This window comes from Mesocricetus auratus, unplaced genomic scaffold (assembly GCF_017639785.1).
Source record: "Mesocricetus auratus isolate SY011 unplaced genomic scaffold, BCM_Maur_2.0 Super-Scaffold_100024, whole genome shotgun sequence".
Classification (NCBI taxonomy): Eukaryota; Metazoa; Chordata; class Mammalia; order Rodentia; family Cricetidae; genus Mesocricetus; species Mesocricetus auratus.
The window spans coordinates 12240023-12267100 of record NW_024429205.1 but is presented as its reverse complement, the minus strand read 5'-3'; the positions used below and the strand labels follow the sequence as shown (position 1 = coordinate 12267100).

The window sequence follows — 27078 nt, the reverse complement described above, 5'->3', positions numbered from 1 at the left end:
CTTGCAGGCCCCTTCCTCCTCATTTCATTCTTGTGATATTTAAATTTGGTATAGCAAATCAATTTGGGAATTCAAATTAATTTTTCATACTGTTAGATATGTTTCCTTGGTATCACAACTGCATTTACAGTTAGTATTCTCAAACTGGTCTTTGTGCATTGCAATACATGCTTGCTTGCCTGACTTCAATAGACGATTGGACCACTTCATGATGGGGACTTTCGTCCTCATTAGTAGCTAAAAGCTATGCGGACATTCTGCAAGTGTTTATTATTATTTTTTTCTAATGACCTAAGAAAATAACCAAATGAAACTTAAAACATGAGGGTGTTCTGAGATAGAAACAATAAAGTTTGGGAGCGAGTACCTCCTTCAGCCTCCTGGTTGTTTTTTGTTTGTTTGTTTGTTTGTTTGTTTTTTGCCTTTGAGCTGAACACATAAAATGAGCATGTGATAATCTGTAGTTTCCGTTCTCACAAAATCCTACCCGTAAGTGATGGGATGACTTCTTAGAGGATGCTCTGAATAACCTCATAGGCTGCTGTGATACAGACCTTCTTACTGGTAAACACTCATTTTGCTGTCAAAGGGCGCTCGGTCTTCTGTTAGCTGTCTAGTCACTGCTTTATTTGTACCTCATAACTCTCAAAGTGCCCTTTAGATTGGAAAGACCAAGGGAAGACACACAAAGGAGGTGGCTGGACCACACAGGAATTCAGCAATTAGAAATTTGGGCTTCCGCAAAGCAGCAGAAAGCCTTGATTTTCTTTCTTTCTTTCTTTTTGTTGTTGTTATTGACATTTTTTTCTGTTCTGCTTGTTTTCAGACAGTATCAGGTTGGCTTTGAACTTGCTGTTGTAGTTAAGGAAGACTTTGAACCCTGGAGTCCCCTGCCTCCGCCTCCCAAGTTCTGGATTACAGGCATTTGCCACTAGAAAATTAATTTTGTGTTTTCAAATTATATTTTACATTACCTAACACATTTTCTAAACCTGAGATTCTTCCTGAATTAAGCAGGCATGGTAAATAAAAGGTAGATAAAAGTGACCCAGGAGGATACACTGTTTTATAATTATAATAACCCTAAATATTATGATTGTGATTTTTTCTTTCCACTATAATGCATTCTTTCCACATTCATTTTATTGTCAGATAATACTTCTGTAGTGAAATTGTTGCTTTTTAAGATCTGCAAACTCAGACTGCCAGCAGGCAATTCTCAAATGTGCAGCAATTGCTTGTTTCCTTCAGATTTTAAGAGCTTTCTTGGATGCTCTAGTCTTAAAGGTGATTGATTGATTGACCCACGATCTCTACTCCCACCATTATGCATTCAGTATTGAGTGCTGTTAGACATACCTTAATACTCAGTTTCAATGAACTTGCAAAACAGTTCAAGCTCTTCCTCTGCTACTGGATGACCAAGCACATTAGAAGCCCCCTCAAAATCTCACAGCATCTCTCAACCTGTCAGTCATAACCTGTTTGAGATGCTAATGACCTCACAGGGGTCACATATCAGATATCCTGCATATCAGATATTTGCAATATGATTCACAATTGTAGCAAAATCATAGTTAGGAAGTAGCAATAAAATAAATTTGTGGTCGGGATCACCATGGCATGAGGGACTGCATTAAAGGTTCCCAGCATTAGGAAGGTTGAGAACCACTGCATCAGAAGGAGACGGCAGTGACAACTTGATGGGGTTCACTCTAGGTTCTACATCATGCAACACAAGACTGTAATGCCCCAGCTATTCTTGGCCAGGAAGCAGTTAGTTATACTCCCCCTTCATCTCACCTTCCTGACTGTTCCTTTCCCCAAACATTGGACATATCAGCTATTAATATGTGCCATCTCTCCTTTCATGGAAATGGCTCTATCAATATTTCATGTCCAGGGGAAGCAGTGGTAAGTGGTTTTTACACTGAGATGCCCTTAAATTTGATCAAGGTTGGGTCCCTGACCTGTATGGCCAACTGATGAGACTGTGGAGCTTGGAGAATGGGAGGGACTCTCTAAAGAGAGATAAAAATAGATGTGCTCTTTGAAGAATTTGGAACGAATATCAGATGAAATGGGATCATTCATCAACAATGGATGCAAGGGCTCAGTTGGTTAAATGATGGAGTAACTTGCGTGAAGTCCAATGTTCAGTGTTCCACAGCGTACAAATCACAGGTGGCACATGCTTGTAAGCTAAGCACTGGGAGGATAAAGATATAAGGATCTGAAGTTCAAGGTCATCCTTACCTACATAATGAGCTTGAGGCCAGTCTCACAAGAGTATGTTCTTTAAAAAAAGGGGGGGGGGATGCAGGGCCCAGTTCTTAGGAGAAAAGTTGAAATGCAATGCTCGGATACAGACCCTTCTTGGATCCCACAAGTAAAACATACCCAGAGTTCTATTGGCTTCCAGTGGCTTTGCTGGTCCTCTTTGTAGAACAATGCCAAGAGGCAGATGAAACCACATTAATGCAATGCACTCACTTACTTAGTGCTATAGAATTTGGTTCTAAACTTAAGGATAAACTTAGAAGGGAGAGGAAGAAATGACACCTGCTTACATAAGCTTATTATCTGTCTAGAGACCATCACCCGTAAGCAAATGTTCATGGCTTTGATTTCTAAAGAGTGGTGTAGTCTTAACATTAACTCTGTTCTTTTTTTTTTAAGTGCTTACTGAAAAATACAATTTGGCTTTTGGGTTGTTGAGGTGAAGTCTGGTCTGGGGTGGGGAAACATGTTGAATTATTCCCAAGGATTTGTGAAGTTGTGAAAATATTAGGCCTTGGAGAATAGAACAGTATAGAATATATGGCATAGTTTTTCAAACACATATGAGTACCACTGCCACTATTAAATGTGTGGTTATTTTTTTTTTCACGAGACAAGGTCTCAGGTTAGCTTTGAATTCATATTATTTTCCTGCCTCAGCCTCCTGAATGCTGGGATTCCAGGCATGACCACCATGCTTGACTGAAACAAGAGTTAATTTTGCAAGTCACTGGTTTTGCGCCTGCTGCTTGTCACGATGTATTCCTCTCGTCAGCCATCAACATTGAGAGTCTGAAAATGTTGACACCTCAGAGAAGACCAGGAGGTCTGACTAAAGCAGGGCCGACTGGGGACACCAGCCGTGAACTGCAGATTGGAGAAAAATCTCAGTAGGTTGGAACTGAAGCTCAGCGGAATTGAGTAGGCTGGGACCCTGACTGCTGAGTGAGAGCATTCTGTGTGAGCCACACTGTGTCCTGAAGAAAACCCTTCAGGACAGTGTAAAGGACCTGGGTTGACTTCTGGGGTGGACTTTTATGACAAGGCCTCTGCCTGAAGTCACACCACCATGGTGCCCATGAACATAACCTCCCTCTTTCTTTTTTTCTCCCCACAAATACTCCACTAACACCAACCTCGAAACAGCTCTGAGACCAGCACAAGACCAAGCTGCTGCCACCTGCATCCAGGACAGTATCAATTAGCCTTTTCTAATATTATTGATCTTATAATTAAAGCCATTGTCACTACTGTCTCTAGAGCTAAGGCACCAGATGATACCTGTGTGCCGTAATTTACATTAATAACAATAATGCTGTCATAGACGGATCATTATTTGAATTTCACAGGTAAAATGAATAATAAGATTCAGGATATTTTGCAGCAAAGCTGGATTTGAACCTGAGTCTGATGACAGAGTTCATGTGTCTTTCTGTGGCACCATGCTCCTTGACTGCATTGGATAAAGAAAACTTCAGTAGTCTTAAATCATTATGGAGGGCCAGGTGCTAGTGTTGCACACCTTTAATCCCAGCACTTGGGAGGCAGGTGATCTCTGTGAGTTTGAGGCCAGCCTGTTATACAGAACAAGTTCGAGGACAGGATCCAAAACTACAGAGAAACCCTGTCTCAAAAAAGACAAAAACCAAAACCAAACAATCCCCTCTCCAGAAAAACAAAAACAACAAATGCAGGAGCACAGGGGTCTGAAGGATTTTTCTTACTGCTATTTTGCATGGCTCCCTTTTTGGATAATGCTATCCCTGCTCTCTTTGTCTGATGTCAAGCTAATGCCTGGTCTTGATATCTCTAAAAGTGGAAAATTATCCTATCTCTAATCCTTGTGCTAGGTTCTCTCTCTCTCTCTCTCTCTCTCTCTCTCTCTCTCTCTCTCTCTCTCTCTCTCTCTCTCTCTCTCTCTCTCTCTCTCTCTGTGTCTCTGTCTGTCTCTGTTTCTCTCTCTCTTTTTTCTCTCTCTCCCCCTCTCCCCTCTCTCCCCCCTCTGTCTGTCTGTCTGTCTGTCTGTCTGTCTGTCTGTGTGTGTGTGTGTGTGTGTGTGTTTATATGTTTGTAATTGGGAGTTTAGTTCTATTTGCCCTTGCATTCTTTGCTGCTTCACTACTCTGTTGTTTCTTACAGAAAATTATGAGGTGCTTGGCCACATTTATCAATCCAGAGGGCCACACGAAATGAAAATGCGGAGGAGCCTATTTGGAAGTGCACCGGTCACAAAGGTGCTTGGAGATTTTCTTATATTGTAGTCACTCTGGAGGATCTCACATCAGAGGCTGAGAGTCCCTTGGAGATGGACCAGCATCGAAGACTCTGCAGTCCTCTGTCACTGGGGCCTGTTGGGTGAGGAATAAAGTGGGAGATGCTAAATTCTGCAAAGGAGACCCACAGTTCCCAGAGAGAAATGGGAGAATGAAACAACAGTCCTCATCCTACAGCCCTGAGACTGTAAACAAGCCTTAGACAATCCCAGGAGGGTAGAGTTGGAAACCCAAATCTCAGTGGATTTTCTAAGAACCTGGAATATCTTACTTCAGCTGCCCACAAATAGATCTCCCTGCTGTATTTTCTTATAACATCACATATTTTCTTCCATGCCACTTAATCTATTTGCCATTGGATGCCTTTTTTATTACTTTATACCTCTTATTAGACTGCTTTCTATGAGGGATAGTCGCATGCAGATGATGAATGTTCAATAAACATTGAAAGAACTAAAGCAGAAAGCTAGCCCTTCATACGAAAGTGGCATGGCAGATATAAGAAAAAAGCAACGGGAAGTGAGTTGAAAGAGAGCCGATCTGATTTGAGTTTAGAGCTATCACTTGCAAGCTTCAGGACCTTAGGCAAACTGCTTGGTTTCTACATGAATTTCTTCACCTAGAGGAGGGACAAGACATATTGCTGTGCAGCATGAGTGATGCAATCTGTACTTTAATGTACTTGCTGGGGTTGCTGGCGAAAAGACGACACGTGCAAAGAGTGTTTACGGATTTGGCATGCTTCACGACACCACTGCTATCCCGTTCTCCTCCTTTGAGGCATTGGCTGTGGGTGTTTTGAAGACCTGGACACTCAGAGGTGAAAGCATTTGTGAGAAGCACAAAGACCTCAGATGACAAACACAGCAGGCGCATATTTCTTTTCCTTCTGAGATATCTTCTGCAAGTGCCTGGAAATTCCCACCATCCTACTCCATCTTTTAGACAAGAATTTGAGACCATCTGGCATCCTATGATTCACTCAATGTGTATTTATTTTATTTTTAATTTTTTGGTTTTTTGAGACAGGGTTTCTCTGTGTAGCTTTGGAGTCTGTCCTGTAACTTGCTCTGTAGAACAGGCTGGCCTCGAACTCACAGAGATTTGCCTGCCTCTGCCTCCCGAGTGCTGGGATTAAAGGTGTGCGCCACCAACACCTGGCTCAATGTGTATTTATTAAGCACCTACAGTTGGTTAGGCACTAAGGCCCTGAGTGAGAGTACCACTGAATTAGATAAGTGTTGAATCTCGGAACTTTGTTCAAATAAGTTCTGGAAGGACCTAGGGAGGTTGTTTATTCACACATCACTGTAAACAAACATAATTATAGCTCTGTGGTAAGAGTACCTCATGCAGAACCTCACTTGTTATTTACAGGTATGTTAAAGGATAGACTTAATCATTCCTCATTTTACAGGAGAGGAAGTAGATGCTGAGAAACCAAGGGATGGTGACATTGGGGTTTTTGAACTTTTGGTCTTTGTCCAATTCACAGTCAGAATTTGCTTTCTCCTGTGAAGTCTGAAAGTCAACTGCTTTTAATGGTCTAATTGATTTTTGAAGTGATAAACTGACGGTTTATAATTTGCTCAGCCTCCCCACCCTACATAACTGTGGATGGGGTATGAACATCTTAAAAATACCTGGCATGAAATTCTAAAAGTTAATAAAAACACTGCAAAACAGAAAGATGATGTTTTCAACTACAGTTGAAAGCAAGTTATATTGACAAAACCCTCTAATCCCAACACTGGGGATATTGAGACAGAATTGCACAGTGGAGGCCAACTTAGGCAGTAGAAAAGGATCCTGTGTAAATAAATGAATGTACAAATAAGTAAACAAAAATGAAAGAACTAAAATATTAAAATGGAAGCTAAATCAGTGTCCCGGAGTTTTTCTTTAGGGTATTAAGCTCATTGACCTAGAGCCACTTAAAAATCAAGATGCATTGTTCATTTGTTGTTTACTTATTTATATACAGGGTCTTGCTATGTAACACTGGAACTCTCTGTGTAGCCCAGGCTAGCCTAGAACTCATGACAGTCCTTCTGCTCCAGCCTGTTCAGTTTTGGGATTATAGGCATGAGCTACTGGTTGATGTAGGTTTTCATATGGAAAGAAACTAGACAGGTATTCTGTTTGGTCCAAATCATGCCACTTTGATGCTAATTTAATATCAGATCTGCTTCATTTGGCTCCTTGAAAATAGACATTCGTCACTTTATTTATTTATTTATTTATTTTTGTTTTACGAGACAGGGTTTCTCTGTATTGTTTTGAAGGCTGTCGGTCCAGCCTCGCCTTGAACTCACAGAGATCCGCCTGCCTCCACTTTATTTATTTTTAAGAAAGCGTCTCATGTAGCCAAGGCTGGCCTTGAACTACTTATCCATCTGTATCTCCCAAGTTTATGGGCAAGTGGCATCATGTTAGACTCACTGCTTTATCATGAGTGTATTTGTATGTCTGGGCTCAACTTGATTTCTGGCATACAGTAAAAGCACAAGACATTTACTGTGTAAGTGTGACAAGTTCCCATGAAGGAGGAGCTGCTTGGGACTACCAAATCGCGACTGGAGCTGACATGAGATGCAATGAAATTTGTTACCCACAGAATCTGGCAAGATTTCCACTTAGGTTTTTCTTTGTTTGCTTGTTCTTGGTTTGTTTGCAATAAAGCTTATTTCTAAGGAAACATGACATATATTTATTTAAGTTAAAGCATAAAAGAGAGGAATCTGTCTTAAATTACATGGGCATTCCTCCCCCCGCACAGGACTGTATAGATACAGATCTCTGAGGGAGTCAAAGGTTGGGTCTACTCTGTAACTCAAAGGCTACCCGTGAAGCTCAACCCTCATCAGAGAACTTCTTGTGGTAGATGGCAATTATCCCAGAGCCCCCAAACTGGACAAATGTACTGAACAATAAAGAGACTTTGGGAGTGTCCCACGCCAAATGAGATGTCTTTATCACACCCTTCTCCTCAAGCTTCAGGGATCTATGAGGAAGAGGGAGTGGGGCGATTTTAAGAGTCACAGGTATGATTTCAAGGAAAGAGTGTTTTCCAGACCCAATATGTCAGACAACATACAAATGCACAGGCTGTGACAGCGTGTATAAGACTTGCCTGTGCTTAAGTCAGACAAAATTTCGGCATGGAGGAAGGCAAGAGGACACAAAGTCCCGCTCCTAGCCAAGAAGCTGCTATGAGAGGAAAAATCCATTTTCTTCAAAGCAGTGACATTATTATATCAACTATGCTCCAGTACAGGCCCCAGGAGGAGTTGGCCAACACAGAGTGGACTCCATGGTTGTTTTGTCCTGGTGTATCTTTTGTTGTTGTTCGTCTGTTTTTGCTTGCTGTGTTTTTTTTTTTAAGAGAGAGAGAACAGAAAGTTGGGTAGATAGGGAAGTGGGGGAGGATTTAGGAGAAGTTGGAGGAGGGGAGAGAATATAATGAACGTGTATTGCATAAAATTCTCAAAGAATAAGTAAAAATGCTTTAAAAATTGCAAGTACTCAATACTAATTTTACTAAAAACAACCAATGATATAATAGCCATTATTCTAAGTATCAATGTAAGTTAGGCTTCTGCATATTATGCTTATTATTCCTCTGTTAACATCAATCTTGTGAGATGTTACACTTAACGAATGTGAAGATTGGTGTTCAGAAAGTCGAAGTCATTTTGCACAGGGCCACAGACACCTTAAGTGATGGAGGCAATTTAAACTAGTTTCTAACATATACTTAAACTTTCTTCCCCAATGTATTGATACCTGATCATGGAAATTTCCTTACTCAGAGCTTGTATTTTATACCTTACACTGAACCATTGAGGAATGAATGGCCTTGTCCAAATTTATACAATAAAAATCGTGGATCAGATAGGCTGTTGTTTGAATGAGAGATATCCCCCCTTAGGCTTAGGCATTTGAGCTCCTGGTTCCCAGTTGGCGGCATTGTTTGGAGAGGCTATGGGGAGGTGCAGCCTTGCTGGAAGAAGTGGGATGGGCTCTGAGAGTTTAAAGCCTTGTCCCACTTTCAGTTCACTCTCTGCTTTGTGCTTGTGCTTAAAACTGTGAGCCCTCAGCTTCCTGTTCCTGCTACCACATCTCCTCCTCGACATTCTGGACTCTACCTCTGTAACTGTAAGGCAAAATAAACTCCTTTTTCTTTAAGTTGCCTTTGGTCACAGTGTTTTATTATGACAATATGAAAGTAACTAATTCAGCCCTGTTAGTTTATCTTTCATTTACCTCTCAGACATAATTGTAGCCTCTGGTCATGATAGGTAGTGGCATATGCTAATTTTAAATATTTAATTGGTATGAAGTTAAACATCTTTTACATATTGCAGTCTTTCTGAATTTGAGATCATTTTAAAGTCACAGGCTTCCTCTTTGTGTAGAAATGATGCAGAGCCTGAAACACATTGGTGGGGAAGACTGAAAGTCATTAGTCATTAGCCACATTGGCACAACTGTAGTCCAGACACAAACTCGGAATGCTTTCCAAGGATCAGTAGCCAAAGCACTCCAAGAAGTTTCTTCAAGCTTTTTTGGACTACTCTTACACTTTTTCCTCTTCCTCTTCGGAAAGGAAATCAGAATTCAATGAAAACCTTATACATGCCAGAGATTGATCTAAGTACATGGCAATAGTCCTTGCTTTTAATTTCCGGTTGTAATTTTTGTATTCCAAAGTTTACAGAGCTTGTTTGGAGTGTCTGGGCCTTACAGACAGCTGGAACTCCTTCACCTACACCGTATTTCTCTGTGTGGAGAAGCAATTCTGCTTTGGATAAAATTGGCTGCCAATTTTTTGCTACCCAGGACGTGTTGGTGACTTTATTTGGATTATGATTCAAATAAACCATATGGGTACTTAGGAGATTCATATTAGTGGCTTTTCTCATTTTGTGTGTGTGTGTGTGTGTGTGTGTGTGTGTGATGAAATACATCAAGAAAGCAATTTGATGAAGGTCCAGGCAGAATTAAGGCCGAGAAGGCATGGCAGTAGAAACTGGAGGTGGCTAGCCACACCATGTCACAGCTGGGAAACGGGGAGAGAAGAATGCCGATGTTCATCAAGATGTCTTACCCTATTCTCTTTTTGTTGGGTGTGGGACCCGGTTTCCTAGGATGCTGCAGTCTACATTCACGGTGGGTCTACTTAGGTTAACTTGTCTGGAGCGACCTCATGGACATGCTCGTCTGTTAGATGTTTCTAAACAGAGTCAACTTGACAATGAAGACACATCAGCACCAGATTCAAGCAGCAAATGGATATTTGAAGATATTAGGTATTATTTTCTTGCTGTGTTGATAGTGCTGTTGATATGTCTTAAAGAGACCATAAAGGTGTACATTTAGATATTCATATGTGAAATGATAGTACGTCTTAATGTATTGAAACTAATCCATTGAAGGGGATGGTTAGTACTAGAAGTTAAACCAAGTGTCTTTGATAAAGGTCCTTAGAGCCAGTGATGGGCACATGGAAACTGCTAGTATTCTGTCTACTATGTATGCTTTCCACATAATTAGAAAATGAATATTCCTGTAATGTGGTTGGGGGTTGACGGGGTGCCTTGGGTTTAAATAAGACTTCCCACTGAGTAGCTCTGTGAACCTGGGCAACTTCTTTCCCCCCCTCTGAGACCCACTTTCTTGGTCATAGAATGACTTACCTGAAAGTGCTTACCTAATAGACCTGCGATGTGGAATCAAGGACACCATGTGCAGAAATACCCAGCATGGTTCCTTGCACACGCTAAGATCGTTACAGAACTGCTGACAGTTTTTATTACAAGGTACAGATGACTTCTGTTTCTCTCCAAATATGGCCCAAGGAAAGCTTCCAACAGTCACATGGACCCAGGCGTGGCTCACAGCCAAGACGAATGACAGAAACCTCCTATGCACGCTCTCTTCTACCAACACCTCCTTGGAAGAGAATCAGTTTTCCCAGTTTCCCCTGTGTTCTGGGTGACGTCAGTCCAGGTCTCTTTCCCCTAATGATTTCCCCCACCAGTGCACATCACAGTCTTTCTAAGATTCACATAGCAATTCTGTCCACATATTCTTGTTTTAAGAGTCATACCATCTTGTCTTATTCCTTAAAGCCAAATCCAGCTTCACTAAATGGGTTTGTCTCATAGTTTTATTCTCTCATCATTGTTTCAAACATGTCCTATCCTATTCCCCTTTCCTATTCTGGTGTAGTACCTTGGACTAGCCTATATTTAAAATAGTTGTATTACAATAATTTTGATATATGTGTTGGTGGGGGGTGTGGTGGGTGGGGGGAGGGAGTGAGTGGAGCCTGGGGATTGAACCCAGGTTGTCAGGCTAGGTACCAAATGCCTTTATCCACCAGTCGTCTTCTTGGCCCTATGTATTTTCAGGTTACTTTTGGGTATCAGAAAAATGTTTGTTTGTTTTTTTTAAATAAAAAACCTTAGCATTCCCTAAACATACATTTGTACTTTGTACCCAGTTTGGTTTCTTTATTTTTTTTAGAACAATTTTATTTGTTTTTGGTTTTCTAGTTTTTGGCATCAGGGTCTCATTCTGTGGCCTCACGTGGCCTAGAACTAACTCACTATGTAGACGAGGCTGGCTTTCAACAGAGTCTTCCTGACTCTGACTTTCCAGGCATGTACCACCACGTCCTGCCTCTCAGCCAGTTCTGATGTAGTCATGAAGAAGAAACAGTAACGGGTCTTGTTTCCTTCTGTCATCTACTCTGGACAGGTGGTGAGGGAAAAGGATGATACAGGAAATAGGTAAGATCTTGCGAGAGCAGTGTCACAGCATCCTGGACATCAGTTTCCTGGGGGGTTAGGTCCAGGCCCTTTCTCACTGTTCTGAGATGTTTGGGGATGACAAATCTCTGAATGATGAGCATTGCACAATCAGCTTACTAATTACTCCTATTCCACTGGTCTCTAGTGACGTGCCACCCAGGCAAGTCAGGTGCCTGCCAGACGTCGCTTCTTTTCTGTAGTATCCTCCAATTTTGCAGGAGATTTGCTGTGAACACAGTGATTATAATATATAATATAATATGCCAAGAGTGGACAGAGATATTTTTGGTGAGGAAGCCTAGATTAGGATTCCTAAGAAAGGGTCAGAATTTGATGATTGGTGCTGTAGGTGGCTCAGAAGCAGTCACTTCCACTGTCCTCACTGGAAACTTATCCTGACTGGTCTGCATGAGGAGGCTGAGAGCCAGACTAAGACAGATTCTCTGTGGGCCTGTCCATCTATAGAGCTTTCGTTTCTCCTACAAGCTGTGCTGTCCTCATGTGCTTTAGGTTTATATACTTATGCGCAATTCAAGAGAAGAAAGACCATTTATGTTTATCAACCTCTTACTCTGGTAGGTTGAAAAATCCTACTTCCAAATGGTCCCTGCTAGAACCAGCCTTTGGGTCTGTCTTCCCATAAAAGTCTCTCTGTAGCCCGGTGGTGGTGGCGCACGCCTTTAATCCCAGCATTCGCGAGGCAGAGGCAGGCGGATCTCTGTAAGTTCGAGGCCGGGCTGGACAGTAGCCTCCGAAACAATACAGAGAAACCCTGTCTCGTAAAAACAAAAACAAAAACAAAAAAAAAAAGCCTCTCTGTAAGTAGAGACGCACTCGTTTGACTCAGAAATGAGTGTGAGCTCAGGTTCTTTAACCATGTAGGAAATCTCATAGAGATGATGTAGACACTTCTCAAACATTTGATGAGTTAGTGTTTCCTCTTCAGATTATTATGTTCTTAATTTGTATTTTAAAAATCGCATGAACATTTTGTTTTTGTGTATGTCTGTTTGCCATGTGTGTGTCTGGTCCCTGTGAAGATCAGAAGAGAATATCAGATTCTTGAAGCAGATTTCTTTCTTTTTATTTATTTACTCACTACCTCCCTCCTTTCTTCCTTCTTTCCTCTCTCTCTCTCTCTCTCTCTCTCTCTCTCTCTCTCTCTCTCTCTTTCTCTCTTTCTTTTCTTTTCTTTTTGCAGCCCTAGATGTTCCAGAACTCCCTCTGTAGGCCTGGCTGGCCTTGAACTCAGACATCCACTTGCCTCTGCCTCTGAGCACTGGGACCAAAGGGTGTGCCACTATGCCTGTTCTCCAGATTGTTTTATTCAAAGACATTTTTAAAAGCCAAGGAGGCCTAATTGAAGCTATGTGACACCTATCATTCTACCTATGGGCCTGCAGTTGGGGTGGGAAGGATCAGAAGGACAGATTTTGGCAGAGAGATTCTTCACGTAAAATGTTCCCCAAGATTCTTGAGTTACTTTCTTAAAAAAACTTAGGTTAAATTAAAATCCTAAAGTTAAGTAATAATAATAATAATGATGATGATAATAATAATCTCTTTCCCCTCACACACAGTGTGCGGAGTGTGTTCACACAAATATTTCAATTTCCCCCAGTCCCTAACTAAACAGGCTAGGTCAAAGTTTCACTGGAGGATATTAAAACTCAGAGAACTGAAGTTACTTCTCCAAGGCTGCACCCCATGATGCTGAGTAATAGCTTTGACATCTGAAATACATATCTAATTAGTCCTGTAATTAGTTCTGACCTCCATGCAATCCTCACCCCATAGTTCACCTGGTCTCATTAAAGTCGGTTCTGAGTTCTTCAGAAACAAAACAAAATGCTAATAAGCACATTCTCATACAAGGTCCCCTTGCAAACAGCCTTAGAAATATAGTTAATTCAAGCTTAAGTAGACACAGTAGCCCCTACCACAAGACCAAATATATTTATTGTTACTATGAAAATTTGAACTGTGGGTGGAGATGGGATGCAGCAGATAATTTTCCCTCCAGAAATGCTTCCACAGATGTCTTCAAGGAAAATTATCTGAGTTTTGGGAAACTAACTTCAAGAAATAAAGTCTATCATGTCCTTACTACAAACTTTTCATTACCCCTTCCAACTATGCAAAACAGGGAACTCTCAGTAGACGCCATCTTCGCGCTATCTTCATGAATACTGATTTGTTATAAATCATTTGCTCTACAGTAGTCATAAGATTTTTATCGTATGTGTATGAAGTGTTGGCCTAGCATGTATATATGTGCGCCATGTACATGCTTAGTGCCCATCCGGGTCAAAAGAGGGTACCAGATCCTTTGGAAATGGAGTTGCTGTGGACAATTAGGAGCCACCATGTGAACTAAACCGGAGTCTTCTGCAAGGGCAGTTAAGTTGTCTTAACAGCTGAGACATCTCCTACAGCCCGTTCTCTAAAACATTTTGCTTAAAAATTTAGTAAACAATTTATTGTAGTGCAGTGAAGAAACTGAGAATGTATCATGTATGTTTGATGTATGTATGTACATATGTATGTATGTATGTATGTATGTTTCTCCTCAGCCTCTGTTTGAGGACTGTCCCCTGCTCATGGTCTATTTACATTAGAACATGCTTCTAAAACAGAGTTAGGCTTTTGGAGTCTAACGTTGCTGTGCACACATTCCGCGATGCAGCATTTATGGCCTCCGTTTCTGCTATTTTCTTGGTGTTATTTGATAGGTATTTCCTTGATGAACAAAGCATACGCAAGCGACAGTGACAGAATTGGCACAAGAGGTGACGTGTGGTGCTTCCTGGCATGGGTTACAGGTGTGAGATGCCTCTTGGAAGGAAACGGGAAGGAAAGAAAAGGAAGAGGTGAAAAGGCGGCTGGCTTTTGACAGCTGACCCCTGACACTGTGGAACACACCATCGAGTCTCTGGAGTGGGAGAGGACTGGCCGTCAGTTGAATGTTAGCCACCTGATGCTTTGGATTCTTTACTAGGAAGTGCACCTTAAGTTAATGATATAGACTTTTTTTTTTCAAATAGATGCAGAAATACAGCTCTCAGCTAGGTCACTGATTTGCTCAGCACAGCCCTCCCGAGGTTCCATCCACAGCCCCACCTGGCACGCGTGAGCATTGACTATAATTCTCCTACAAGCTTGGTGCAGTGGAACAAACATACTTGGAAAAAATGCAGCAGAACACATCTATGCTGGAGTGGGAGAAATAGTGAAATGCAGACTGAGAAGGCGGCCAGGAGGGAGAGTTATGGGCACTAGAACAGGAGGAGGTCTGTATGGGGGAGGGATTGTTTACTGGACGTCAAATTATTTCAGCTGCTGCATGCACATGTAGGATGGCTCTCAGCACTCCCATAGGGTAATATATTAAGATGTCACTCTCTTTCTGCGACTAAGAAAATCAGCACAAAAGATTGAAACCAAAAATCCTACTAGCATTCTGAGACTCACCTGGGATTCGTCTTGTTATGTGTGGAAGCCTTAAAATGTAGGACCAACATTTGTGAACTTCAAAGCAAGAAAAAGATGTTCTTTATACCTGAAGACTAGGCAGGTACTTAAATCCCCCAGAATATGGGGGAAGAACTAGAAGATAGGAAAAACAGCTCTTGGAACTGTTAGGAACAGTACGATCATGGTGTGTGTGTGTGTGTATGTGTGTGTGTGTGTGTGTGTGTGTGTGTGTGTGTGTGTGTGTGTGTGTACATAGAAAAAATGTGAGCAAGTTTTTGATTTAATAGGAAAGAGCTGTTGGAATTTTTTTTAACTGTAAAAGCCCTGGGAGAAAAGAATGAAAGAGTAGATTCTAACAGACTCCTCCCACAGACACAGGCTGAGAGATTAGTCATGGGGTGAGTTGGAGTAACAGGGGAGCTACGAGGAGGGTGTGTTTTGGAAGCTAGTGAGGGACACCAGCATCGAAGAGTAACGTTTACCTCATTAACAAGGCACGGCTCTTGAGCTGCTCTTACTAAATTCAGTGCTCGGCTGTAGGGTGGGAAGGGAGGACAAGGGTCATATCGTTTAGGCACACCAAATAATAACCCAGAGGTGAGCTCCAGATGTGCTCAGTCAGGACACAAACGTGACGCCACCTTGCAGTTCTCAGTTACATGTAGATATCATAGGCGGAGCGATGGGGAGACGACCAAGGGGATTCATCTAAAGAAGGGTTGAGAGAAACGAGGAGTCTGAGATCTCCACACAGGCATTTATTCTCTCCTAAAATTCCCCTTCTGTGCATCAAAACCACTTTTGCTTTCATTTATTTCTTTTAAAGGCGGGATGTCCTATCACCCAGGCTGGCCTCGAGTTGCTGGGCCTTTTGCCTCTACCTCCCACACCTTGGGGTTACAGCTGTATTCTGATATTTCTGCACCACGAAATAGCGTGGTGTTCACCTCACTGAACTGTAATCAGTCCTCTCTACTAGGCATACTTTCTTGAGGGTTGTCACAATATCTTAACTAAATCATGCTACTACTCAATGACCAAAGTAGTATTGATTTCTGATGAAAGGATGGTGGCAAGGATATCTGTCGTTTACTGCATATTTTCAGTAATGAGTCTTTATTTTCCATACATAGCTTATATTTTTTATTCAAGAGGGCTGTGAATTGCTACAGACAATGAGTGGGAGGGATGAACTAATTTATAGAAGGTCATAGAACCAATACAATACTAAGTTGCAGGATTTTATCTGATCAAACCTTGCTCGAAGATTTTCATTTCCCTCCAGTACTGAGGATTGAACCTGGGATCTTATACTCTACCTGGACACCCTTTTTAATTTTATTTTTGAGGTAAAATTTTAGTAGGTTGCTTAGGTTCGCTCTGATTGCACTCTGTAGCCATATCAAGTTTGTGTGTGTGTGTGTGTGTGTGTGTGTGTGTGTATTTGAATGTTTTGATGTCTTGTGTTGACACATGTGTATGTCTGCGATGCTGTGTGTCTATTCATGTGTGTTGATGTCTGTGTGTTGAATATCTACATGTGTGTCTCTGTGATCATATGTGTGTCTGTGATCCTGTAATCCAGAGGTTGATGTTGGTATCTTCCTCTGTCTTATTTTTTTCCAGTTCAGCGAACTTGGAGGTCACAGTGCAGCTTGATTGGCTAGCTAGCAAGTGTGTCAGGGCTCCTGCTAGCATCGTGCCCAGTGTCTTACATGGGTGCTGGGAAAAGAGCTGCAGGCATTTTCCTGCGCCAGCTCCATGCTTCCAACTTTCAACCTTCCTTCCTTATTTCCTCAAGTTGTTGAGATTACACACCTGGGCCAGCATGCCCACCTGAACATCCTTGAATACATTTCTTGTCATTTTCTTTAAACCAAGTGAAATCTTCGCGATGAGTTTCCCCAACACTACCTAAACTGACAGGTGATGAAAGTGATGTTTCTCATCTATCTCGGAGAAGTGAATACTTTTATGATCATTTAAAGGAAAACTAACAGTTTTCTCTCTGCAAATTAAGTTGATTTCACATTTTAACTTTCCATAAAACTTCCTACATGAGCAAGAAAACATACCACCAAACACTTTATGTAACAATTATAAGAACATTTGAAATCTTGGAATAAGCATTATTAAGAGTTTTTCATGAACTCAAGAAACCTAAGCAAAGAATCCCGTGCAACTGGAGCTCCTACTGGAGAGTCGGATGTGAATACCACCAACTGATATTTGAAAATAAAATATTACATGAATGACCATTTCAACACTATCAATACTGTTTGATGAGTCTCTAGTGGGATATTTGTCTTATAACTTAAATACTTGCTCTCAAGAAATCAGAAACAAACATGTGAATGAAAGGAATTAATACAACCTATGCAAAATATAAAACACCAGAGAATGCTATAATTCAGAGCCTACTGTTTAAGAAACCACCAGCTTCAACAACCATTCTAAAATAAAAAAACAATAGAACATTAGGGTCTTATTATTTACCTTGTTGACAGTTTATCTATGCTTTGAAATACATTCAACATGCTAACAATATGTAAAAAATAAACCTGCTTATACACAGCTTTTCAAAAGTTTTGAGTCTTTCAGGCCTTAAGAGATATTAAGTAAGCACAAAGATAGAAAAGAAAAATATATTTATAGTTTGTTTTTAGAAAGTTACTTCTATGAGAAAATAAGATTCTGTCTATGAGTCTATAATAATTGGCGATACATTCAACTGATCTGTTAGTACTGTATTTTATGAGCAATATTTAAAAATGAAATATTTTAAATTAAGAGACCCAATTTCTTAAAAAAAGTCCAGCTATTATTGTATTATCTATCTTGAGAGATCGAGAGCCACTTGGTGGATGAGAGCACTCCAGGTCTTAATTGTAATTTGTACAAAAGGGTATCAAATGTTCACCCAGATATTATCCAACAAGTCACTGGGAATAATGACCAGGATTACATTTTTTAAATCAAAAGTAAACAATTGGTGGTTACATATCAGGTCATCGATGTCAGGTCAGCATTGCAATAAGGCAAAGGAGACATCTAGAAAAACACACTTACCCGACTTGCTCTTCTGCTCTAAGGCAGCTAACGGGCATAGAGCATCTGTGTGATGTAGTCACAGGTCCCTTATTACCAAAGCATCAAATCTCCTCGAGGACTCTTCAGTAATTTGATGTTCCATTTTTGTCTCATTCATTAAGTCATTCCTAATGCAGCCCCAAGATCCTTCACCTAGTAAAATTCTCAATGGTTTGGGCCAGGAGCCGCTCAAACTATTTTGGTTCACTTAGGAAAGCACCATTAGAAGCAAACCATAAATGAAAAATGTAATGTTATGGCCCCTTTACAATGGGAACACATTAATGTAATTCCATAGCTCCAAAGACCGCGATCTAAATAAACATAGGGCATATATTTCTTTTTTGACTTTTATATAGACAATAGAATTCATCTTTCTGCTTATTAATAAACAAGCAGTTTCAGCCGGGTGTTGGTGGCACACACCTTTAATCCCAGCACTTGGGAGGCAGAGGCAGGTGGATCTCTGTGAGTTCGAGGCCAGCCTGGTCTACAGTGTGAGTTTCAGGACAGTCTCCAAAACTATACAGAGAAACCCTGTCTCAAAAAACCAAAAATAAATAAATAAGCAAATAAATAAATAAACAAGCAGTTTTATTTTATTTTACTATATTTTAATTTATCATTATCCCTTAGAAGTCCATTGGTTTTCTAATGAGAGACAGAAAGGGGATGGATCCAGATGGGAAGAGAGGGGGAGAGGATTAGGAGGGGTAGTGGGAGGGAAACTGTAATTAGGATATACTGTGTGAGGACAAAAACCCTTCATTTTCAATAAAAGGGAGATAAGATGAAATAAAAGAGTGGATTAAAAATGACATCCTTGTCTTTTACGTTGTGAGCTTAGCCTTTAGTGGCTGAGTGATCTCTCTATTCCAGCATTCTACTTTTATAATAACTGGCGTGAATGCTTTTATATATTTACTAAAAGTAAATTGTAAAATATTCTTTAGTATGTAGCATCTAATTTTAGTAAAAGGATGTTACATTTTGTGAGTGTGTATGTGTGAGATGTTTGTGCATGCTTGTGTGTGTGCACATGAGTGTGCATGTGTGTGCGTGTGCGTGTGTGTGTGTGTGTGTGTGTGTGTGTGTGTGTGTGTGAGGCACTGACTTTGAATGTCTTCCTCTATTGCTCTGCATCTTGCTTTTTGAGACGAGTTCTTTCACTGATCTCAGAGTTGGCCGACGCAACTTGCTGGCCAGTCAGCTCAGGAGATCTGCCTGTTTCTGCCCTTGTCAGTGCTCGGGTTTCAGATGCACCACTGACCCCAACTTTTACATGGGTGCCAGGGACCCGGCTCAGTCTGATGCTTCTGCAGCTGGTATCTACCAACTGTGTCATTGCCTCAGTTACCCCCAAAGATACTTAAAACAAAGGTAATTGTGCATATGCTCATCACAGAACTGTTTTACTTGCTATAGTTGAATGTTACATGCAAATATTTAACAGACAAATATTAGAGTTTCTGCTGGGGAATATATGTAGATACTGTGGAAATACTACAGAACTCATTAAGACCTGTGATTTCATACTGTTTCCAATGTCTTCAAGGTTATAATTTTCCTTAAATACCATCTACATTATTTATGTCAAAGGAATGGACTATGTAACTATATGGGAGATAACAATAACAACCATTCTTTACTGATACATATTTTTGTTTTTCAGGAGAATTAATGTTTCTACCTATTACATATAACTGAGATAGTGTCTTACTTCAACCTTAGATTTGTTGGATACATCCCCTTCTTTGTGTGTATGAATGTGCATGTGTGAGTGTACATGTCTGTGCTCACATGCGTAGAAGCTGCAAGTCAAGCTCCAGCCACCTTGGTTTTTCTTTGTTGTTGTTTTGTTTTGTTTTGTTTTTGAGGCAGTCTCTCCCTGGGACCTGGAGCTCTCTGATTAGGCCAGGAGGGCTAGTAAATGAGTCCTAAGGATCGACCTGTTTCTGCCAGGCCAGTGCAGGAATTAAAAGCATACACCACTATACCCAGCCTTTCATGTGGATGCCGGGGATTGAACGCAGGACTTCATGCTTGCATGTTAGCAACTGAAGGTCCTTCGAAGCCCCCACAAACCCAGTTCCTTCTATAAAAGCAGTTGTCCTACATTCCCAGATAATCACAAATTTAAGGTGCGTAGAAACTACTCAGTGCAATGAAAATGACCTTTTGGAATGACATTAACACACTGGATTTAGCAATGAGAAATCACATGTTTGCTATTGATATCAATGCTCTTTGCCATTCTATAGATGTCTTATGGGAGTCCCTCTGAAATGTTCAGAGTCCATATCTGTACACATTCAACTAAACACAACCCTCCTGACTGTGCTATTCCATACTGACGCTACTGTACAGAAAGGCTGCTAACATTCCCTGGCATGTTTTCCAGCTACAGAACATACTTCCTATATGGTCCACCAAAGCAAAACCCTTAGCGGCCACAAGGCTCTGGGCCACCACAAAGGCAACCTGGTATTCAGAACAGCTGGGACAGAATTCCAACGTAACATCTAATTAATCAAGAACTTTTTTTTTTATGAACAAACCATATCCAAGACGGAGCTCATCCCTTTTTAGAAAATGTTTCCTGGGAAGGAAGGGAGTAATTACGTTGTTAATTGGTACATATGCTGGGAACCCTTGCTCCCTCAGGTTCAACAACATCTAAGACTATTGAGTTCCTTTTGTGAATGGAAAAGCACATCAACAAGGCCTTCCTCTAACTTTCCTCCACCTCACAGCCCCATCCCCATGCTTCATCATCTGGGGGCTAGGAAAAGCTGCCATTGCCTCCTGGGGACATTTGTGCTGGTTGTAGCTGTCTTCCCGAGTGTCTGGAAGATTATATTTTTGGAGAAAGAACAGGAGGGCCAAGATTATCTTTAAAAGGCATGGAACTGCGTGTAGGCACTCTGGGAATATTTTATGGGAGAAGAGAAAATGGGAAAACGGGGGAGAGATGGAGAAAGCAAGGGATAAGGAAAAGAAGAGAAAAGCTGGTAGGGGGAAGAAATGAAGAAGTCTTAAACGTGCTTCGTGGTTCTAGATCAGCTACTGAGTGAAGAAAGCTGCCCAAGGGGCAGGGAGAAAGCACCTTCCAAAAGAAGAGCTGTGTGCATGCTTGCAAAGCTCCAAAGCGGTTAAGAAGCCTTCCTACCCTCCTCTCTGAATTCACTCCGTGTTAAACCCACCAACCATCCCCCCCTTCATCCCCAGATGACTTCCCCTGGAGGATTTCCATGTAGCCTGGAGATGCACATCCCTGATTTGGCTTCTGCCTTCCGGAAGCCAGGGGACTTGGTAGAGTCCATTGTGTGTTTACCGTGCAGTTTCTTTGCTCCTATCATTCCTTCCCATGCCTCACAGCTGCAGCAGCCTGGGAAGAGGTTAGACTGGCAGAGGGGTGGGGATGGCACCTGCAGTATGTCTGAGGTCTGGAGCCCCTGAGGATTCTGGGAGCAGAGCCAGGAGAAATGGATCCATCCCAGGCAAGTCTCATACAGGAGCTACCCTGGCCTCTGTTTGCTGATGCTTCCCAGAAACACCAAAGGTCTCAAATAAATTGACCAAGATGCACAGGACACCAGAGAGAAAAATAAATAAATAAATAAAAAGACAGCCCAATGAGGTGGGTTTATTAGAGGTGAGGAGCAATGGGAAAGATGCAAGGGAGAAAGAGTGTACAACCCCCCACCTTCCCCTGCAAGACCACCTTGCACCGTATGAGAAGACATATATATATATATATATATATATATATATATATATATATATATATATGAAGACCGCAGCATTGTAGCTGTACACTGCAGAGAAGAGACCATTTGCATGCAACATGACTTTATAATTGTCCCATAGACTGGAAGTTAATTGGCTTTATCTAGTTGCATGGCTCTGGGCCTCCTTTCCTCATCTGTCAAAACCAGAGGTTTCCAATAGATACCGTATAAAGGACTCTGCCTGATTTGAGCCTCTCTACCTGTCAACCTGGGTGCCAGGGAATCTGAGATCCAGCATCAGCTATCTTTCATCTGTGACCCCTCCCCCATTTCCTCTGCCACCTATTCATCAATGCAGAGCAACACATATACAGGTCGTTGAACTAACGCCAACTCAACCATGGCAAGGAGTATGGCTCAAATGTGACGATGATTGGTCTTTCTGCCCTGGAGGAAGGAAGGAAGAGGGGGGGCCGTGTGATGTCTACTTTGGATTCCCAAGGAGAGTCTATTCTAGAATTTTCTATTGCCAATTTTATGCACTGAAATAAATTACATATTCCTTCGAGAGGCTGAAAGTAGCTGGACTGGTCAAACTATCAAGAGATGCCTAAAACGGCTCCCCCCCTCATTTAGGGGAATTTTATTTCTTTTCATCCCAGATATCAGATAGACTTTTCTGTGGGAATCTGGCGCACACTGGCCCCTCTTCTCTTGTCTGCCACATCCCACTCTGCCAACCCGCTTCAATGCAGCATTTTCTGGGGGTTATTTAGCTCTCATGCCTAGTAAAGTCTACAATGATGCAGACCCCACCCCCATGCCACACACAAATGGAGACAGTTTACATGACGACGAGGTAAAACGAGTTTGCACAAGTTTAATTTAAAATTTGTCTCAGCCTAAAATTCCTTTAAATTTAGAAGAAAATACGTAGAAATAAAACTCCCTGGCTTCTCCTGCCTTCGAGTGGGAAGTGTCACACACGGACAGTGTACACTTTGCATTTCCCACACCCAACAGCAATTCCATCTCATTTTAGTCCCCGAAATATGGACAGGAGGACAACTCCGGAAAAATGGATTCCCACTCTGGCATCTCACTGGGTAGCAATCTGTGCGGAGATGCGCTCTCTCCTTCTCCTAGCCTGTGAAAAGCATTCCCTGTCTCTCTACCCCCTCCCCAAACACATTCTCACACCCTGGAGGGCGTTCTTTGGTCATCTGTTTTCTCCAAATAGGGTTTGACCTTGTGAAGACCCCTCTTCCACTTTCTGGGCTAGAAACAACCCAATTTAAGTCAAAACACAGAACGACCTTTTCTCCTTTAAGGCAACAGTACCAAATGCAATGTGCCAGGGGGTGCAGTTCTCAGCCCTGCATTCCGGAAGGCGAATGCGGAATGCAGAGTCAGGTAGCTAGCTAGTCAGGGTTTGAGAGTCCCCATCCAGACACTCTTGACTCGGCTCAAAATCAAATATGCTTTCCTTTTCTTAACAATCACCACTGCGACGGAAAACACACACACACACACACACACACACACACAAAACAAAAACAAAAGAAAATAGCATTTCCCAAGTACTAAGCAATATACTTGTGCGCCTAACTCCTTGAATTTTAAACACTAGCATCCTGCATAGCAACCAAAGGTGATACCCACACTGGCCTCGTCCACTCAGTTTTACTTAGCAAATACCTTTTGTGATCCTCTACGGTGGAAAAAAAATGGTGCACCAATCCCACGTATGACAGGTTGGTACTTAACTGTAACCGCTCAATAGTTTTATCAGCAACTGGGAAACTTCACAATCTTTTAATATGATACTTAAATCTGTCTAAGGAAATACACCTATTTGTAGTCTTACCTAAAAAAGCCCCCAGTCTCACCTGTCTTAAATCTAACCTAAGTGCCCCAAACACGCCGTATATAAACACTCCTCCTTCCCCCACCGCATTATTTCAAAAGGTCCCCCATGAACCAGCAGCACATTCCGACCGCTAACGCTAACCAAAGCAATTGTCACCATGCATTTAGACTCATCTATGCGAAGCAAATTTTGTGACAATAGCCAAAGCATCGCCTGACAATTGGCTGCGCTACACATGCAAAAAAAATGCAACGAAGATTATATTTTCCACTTACAGTTTATAGCGCTGTGCACCGTCACTTAACGAAAATGATAAAACTCAACAGTTCTTTCAAAAATCTATGTATTTAATTCGGGCTAAGGGCTAAGCCGTCTCTGTGAGTGGTTCTCTCTCGCTCCTTTTCTAGGAGCTCCGGGCTGCTTAAATCCCTCTTGGATCGCGCCTTGCAAAGCCAGCGGTGGCTGCAACACTCTCGGGTGAATCTCTGCTGCAGATTGGGAATCCCATAGAAAAACCTAGGGTCCCTGGAGCTGCATGCGCAAGCGCGCGAGCCTCCACCTCGCTGCTCGCCGCCCCGCCCCCTCCTCTCTCTCTCCTCCCTCCTCCCGCTGCTCCGCAGCCCAGCCTGGAGAGTTGTGACCAAAAGCCGCTTGGCGATGGCGCATGCTCAGATGAAGGGCTAGGAGTTTTTGCTGGTGGATTCTGAGCCTCCGGATTTTAGCAGACACTCGAAAAGAGATGGGGAAAAGGAACCCAGCTTACCCCAGCCCCTGAAGTAGGACCGGCACGAGGCAGGGCAGAAGGTATTCATTCACCACGCCCTGAGATTCTGGTGATAAGAACACATGGCCATGTTTTTCCCGCCGTTCTCAGTTTTAGTCTGGCCCAAACCTTCTGTCAGACTGTAAGGTGAAGGAAACTGCAGAAACCTCAGAAAATCGATTCCAGGTGGCCCCTAAGCCCCTGTCAGTGTACCACTGAGAGAATGGCTGCATTTCCATTTGCCCTGGAGGCATTTTCCCAGAGGGTCTGGCGCTAAGAGAAGGGGAGCCAAGTGCCTGGTGGCTGGCCCTTGTAGGAGCAATGTGTGTTAAAGAGAGCTGGGCTCGAAGCTCCTGAACCTTGGTGACTATTAACGAGTGCTGAAAAGCGTCATTTATATAGACATAGTAAACATGTACTGAGTATGCTTTGTACTGGGCAAGGGTTAGGTGGAGGGAAAGTAGCCAATAATCGTTCAGATCCAGATCGAAGGTTTGGGTTTTCATCTTCCTCATCCATCAGGTCCTCCCCAATAGCTTACGTTTGCCAGCTCTGCCCCGCTGCCCATTGGCCTGCCAAAGCCTAGAAAACTTGGCAAAGAGTAGTGTCCCGTAAATGCTGGTGGCTTCCCTACCTGGAAAGCAAGGGAGAATTCACAAATGCTCCCAATTGATGGCTTTTCCCATTTACTGTTTTACTTACTCTCGGCTTTTCTTTGAAGGATCCACTAGCGGGCACTGCCCTGTGTTTCCGAGATTGATGGCGTTTACAAAAACCACTCTGGAGTTTCATTTAGGTGGGGACTTCATTTTCGAGGGAAAGATGGAAATCAGTGCTCTCCTTTATCGGGGAGCTCTGCGTTTTTGCCCAGGATCTTTACACACCTTGGTACGTTCAAGAAAACTGCCATACCTAGAGCGCCCCTGGTGGTCAACCAGCTCTAAACTGGTTGCCAGGAGGCAGCTGGCTCCAAATTGGGGAGACCGACTTGGAATGCTTTTGAAGCAACTAAAGAGAAAGGAGAGAATCGGGCCGCCGATGGATCATGTTGGTCAGTGATGGTCTCAGATCACAACACCAAGCAGGTTCAAAACTAACCTACCCGGCCCAGAGCTCACCAATGCTCTTTCCGGGCCAGCCTCCCCAGAAAGGCTCCCCAGGAAGACAGCACACCTGCACATTCGGGACTCACATGAGCGCTCTGGTAGCTCTTCCATCCAGGTGCGGGTGACAGCGGAAACCCGGAGCCCGGAGCCTCGTGGACCAGGCGCTCTGCCGCAGCCGATCACCAAGCCCATCTGGCGAGCGCCCTCCCGGCGCTCACAGGCCGCAGTGCGCACTGCGCAGCAGGGCATCCCCGCGGGCTAGGCGGGTTCTTTCAGTTTCTCTGGATGAACCAAGGGCTAAAGTTCAGGTCTGGAAAAGTTGCTTTTGTTAGCTGGAGAGATGGCTGCTGAGTGAATTCAAAGTACCGTCCCCCATCTTTTGTCGGTCCCTCCGCCCCCCTGAGGCCTTCTGATGCCTCCCTGGAGAATAGCCAAGGCACTGCAGTCTATATTAACCTAAGGGGTCCAGATGCTAGGTCTCCCCTTCAACCCGACCAACCTGCTTATTGATCCCTCGAGAGGACCCACTTGTGACAATATGCAGTTTTTAGATAACTTACTTTGCGCTTGTGTTTAGGAGGAAAATGCACACGTGTACTTTAAACGGAACTGTTACTCGGTAGATTCGACCTCAGTAGCTTCTTCCAAGAAGGAAGGCAATAGGTTTTGTTTTTTTTCAGGAACAATTCCATTTATTCTACAGCGTTGTGTGGTGTTCTAACTATGACATCTTAATTTGGCCTTCGCTTATGATGGTATATCCACTTAGACTTCTAATTTGCTGTTTTTTTTTTAAATGAAATGATTTTTATTGAGTTACGGCTGGAAAACAAGCCTGAAGAGTAGGAAAGATGGTCCGTCCTTGGGATTGTAGAATGTTTGAGATAGGAATGTCCAGACATCCTGAGCAATCTCTTCAGCCCCTAGTTATAGTTTTTTATTTCACATGTACAGTGCCTTTATGCTTAAATCTAAGGGCATTAATTTTATAGTCATCTTATCTTAATGTTTTAATTCCATGTATTCATGCATTTAAAAATACACAAATAAACCAACAAAGTAGCGTTCCTAAAGTCAGGTAGGAAATTAATCCTCTAAATAAGACTGTACTGGGGTGTTTCTGATAAATTCTATGTGTTTGTACTTCTATGTGTTTTTGCAAAGTATATGGGGAAAAAGCATGGAATCCCATGCAGTTAGAAGGAGGTCCTGAGCCTTGTACCCCTGAAATGTTAATATTTTTTAAAGATGTGTGTGTGTGTGTGTGTGTGTGTGTGTGTGTGTGTGTGTGTGTGTGTGTGTACAGGTGCTTGAGGAGGTCAGAAGAGGGCATATGATTTCCTGCAGCTGAAGTTACAGAGGATTGTGCATTGCCAGACACTGATGCTAGGAATCAAACCCTGATCCTTCAGAAGAGTAACAGCCTTTGCTTTCAACCACTGAGCCATCTCTCCAGCCCTGAAATTCTTATCTTAAGGAGGATCTTGTTAATCCTCTCCCAGTTCATCCTCGATTGAGTTCCATAATTCATAGCCATATCTGAACTGTTTGCAATATAATCTCAGGGCATGAAAACCAGTCTCCTTGGACTTTTGAACAACTCACAAAGGGTGTCTTTAAAGCCCTATGGAATGATCGTTGTCCAGCCTGAATCCTGGACATTTCTTAGAGCC

General features: G+C 42.3%; 1 protein-coding gene across 2 annotated transcripts in view; it reads right to left on the bottom strand.

Annotated features, from left to right (window-relative positions):
- Positions 1-25585, bottom strand: part of Vsnl1 (visinin like 1) — a 102304-nt gene extending 76719 nt beyond the window's left edge. Inside the window, exon 1 of one of the 2 annotated variants that reach the window (XM_013119823.3) lies at positions 25492-25585. In XM_013119823.3, the coding sequence (XP_012975277.1) occupies positions 25492-25516 (25 nt within the window). In that variant the 5' untranslated portion in view covers positions 25517-25585. Of the gene's footprint in view, positions 1-23811; positions 24105-25491 lie in introns of those variants that run through there. The other variant, XM_005079055.4, reaches the window with a different exon arrangement.
- Positions 25586-27078: the final 1493 nt, after the last annotated feature.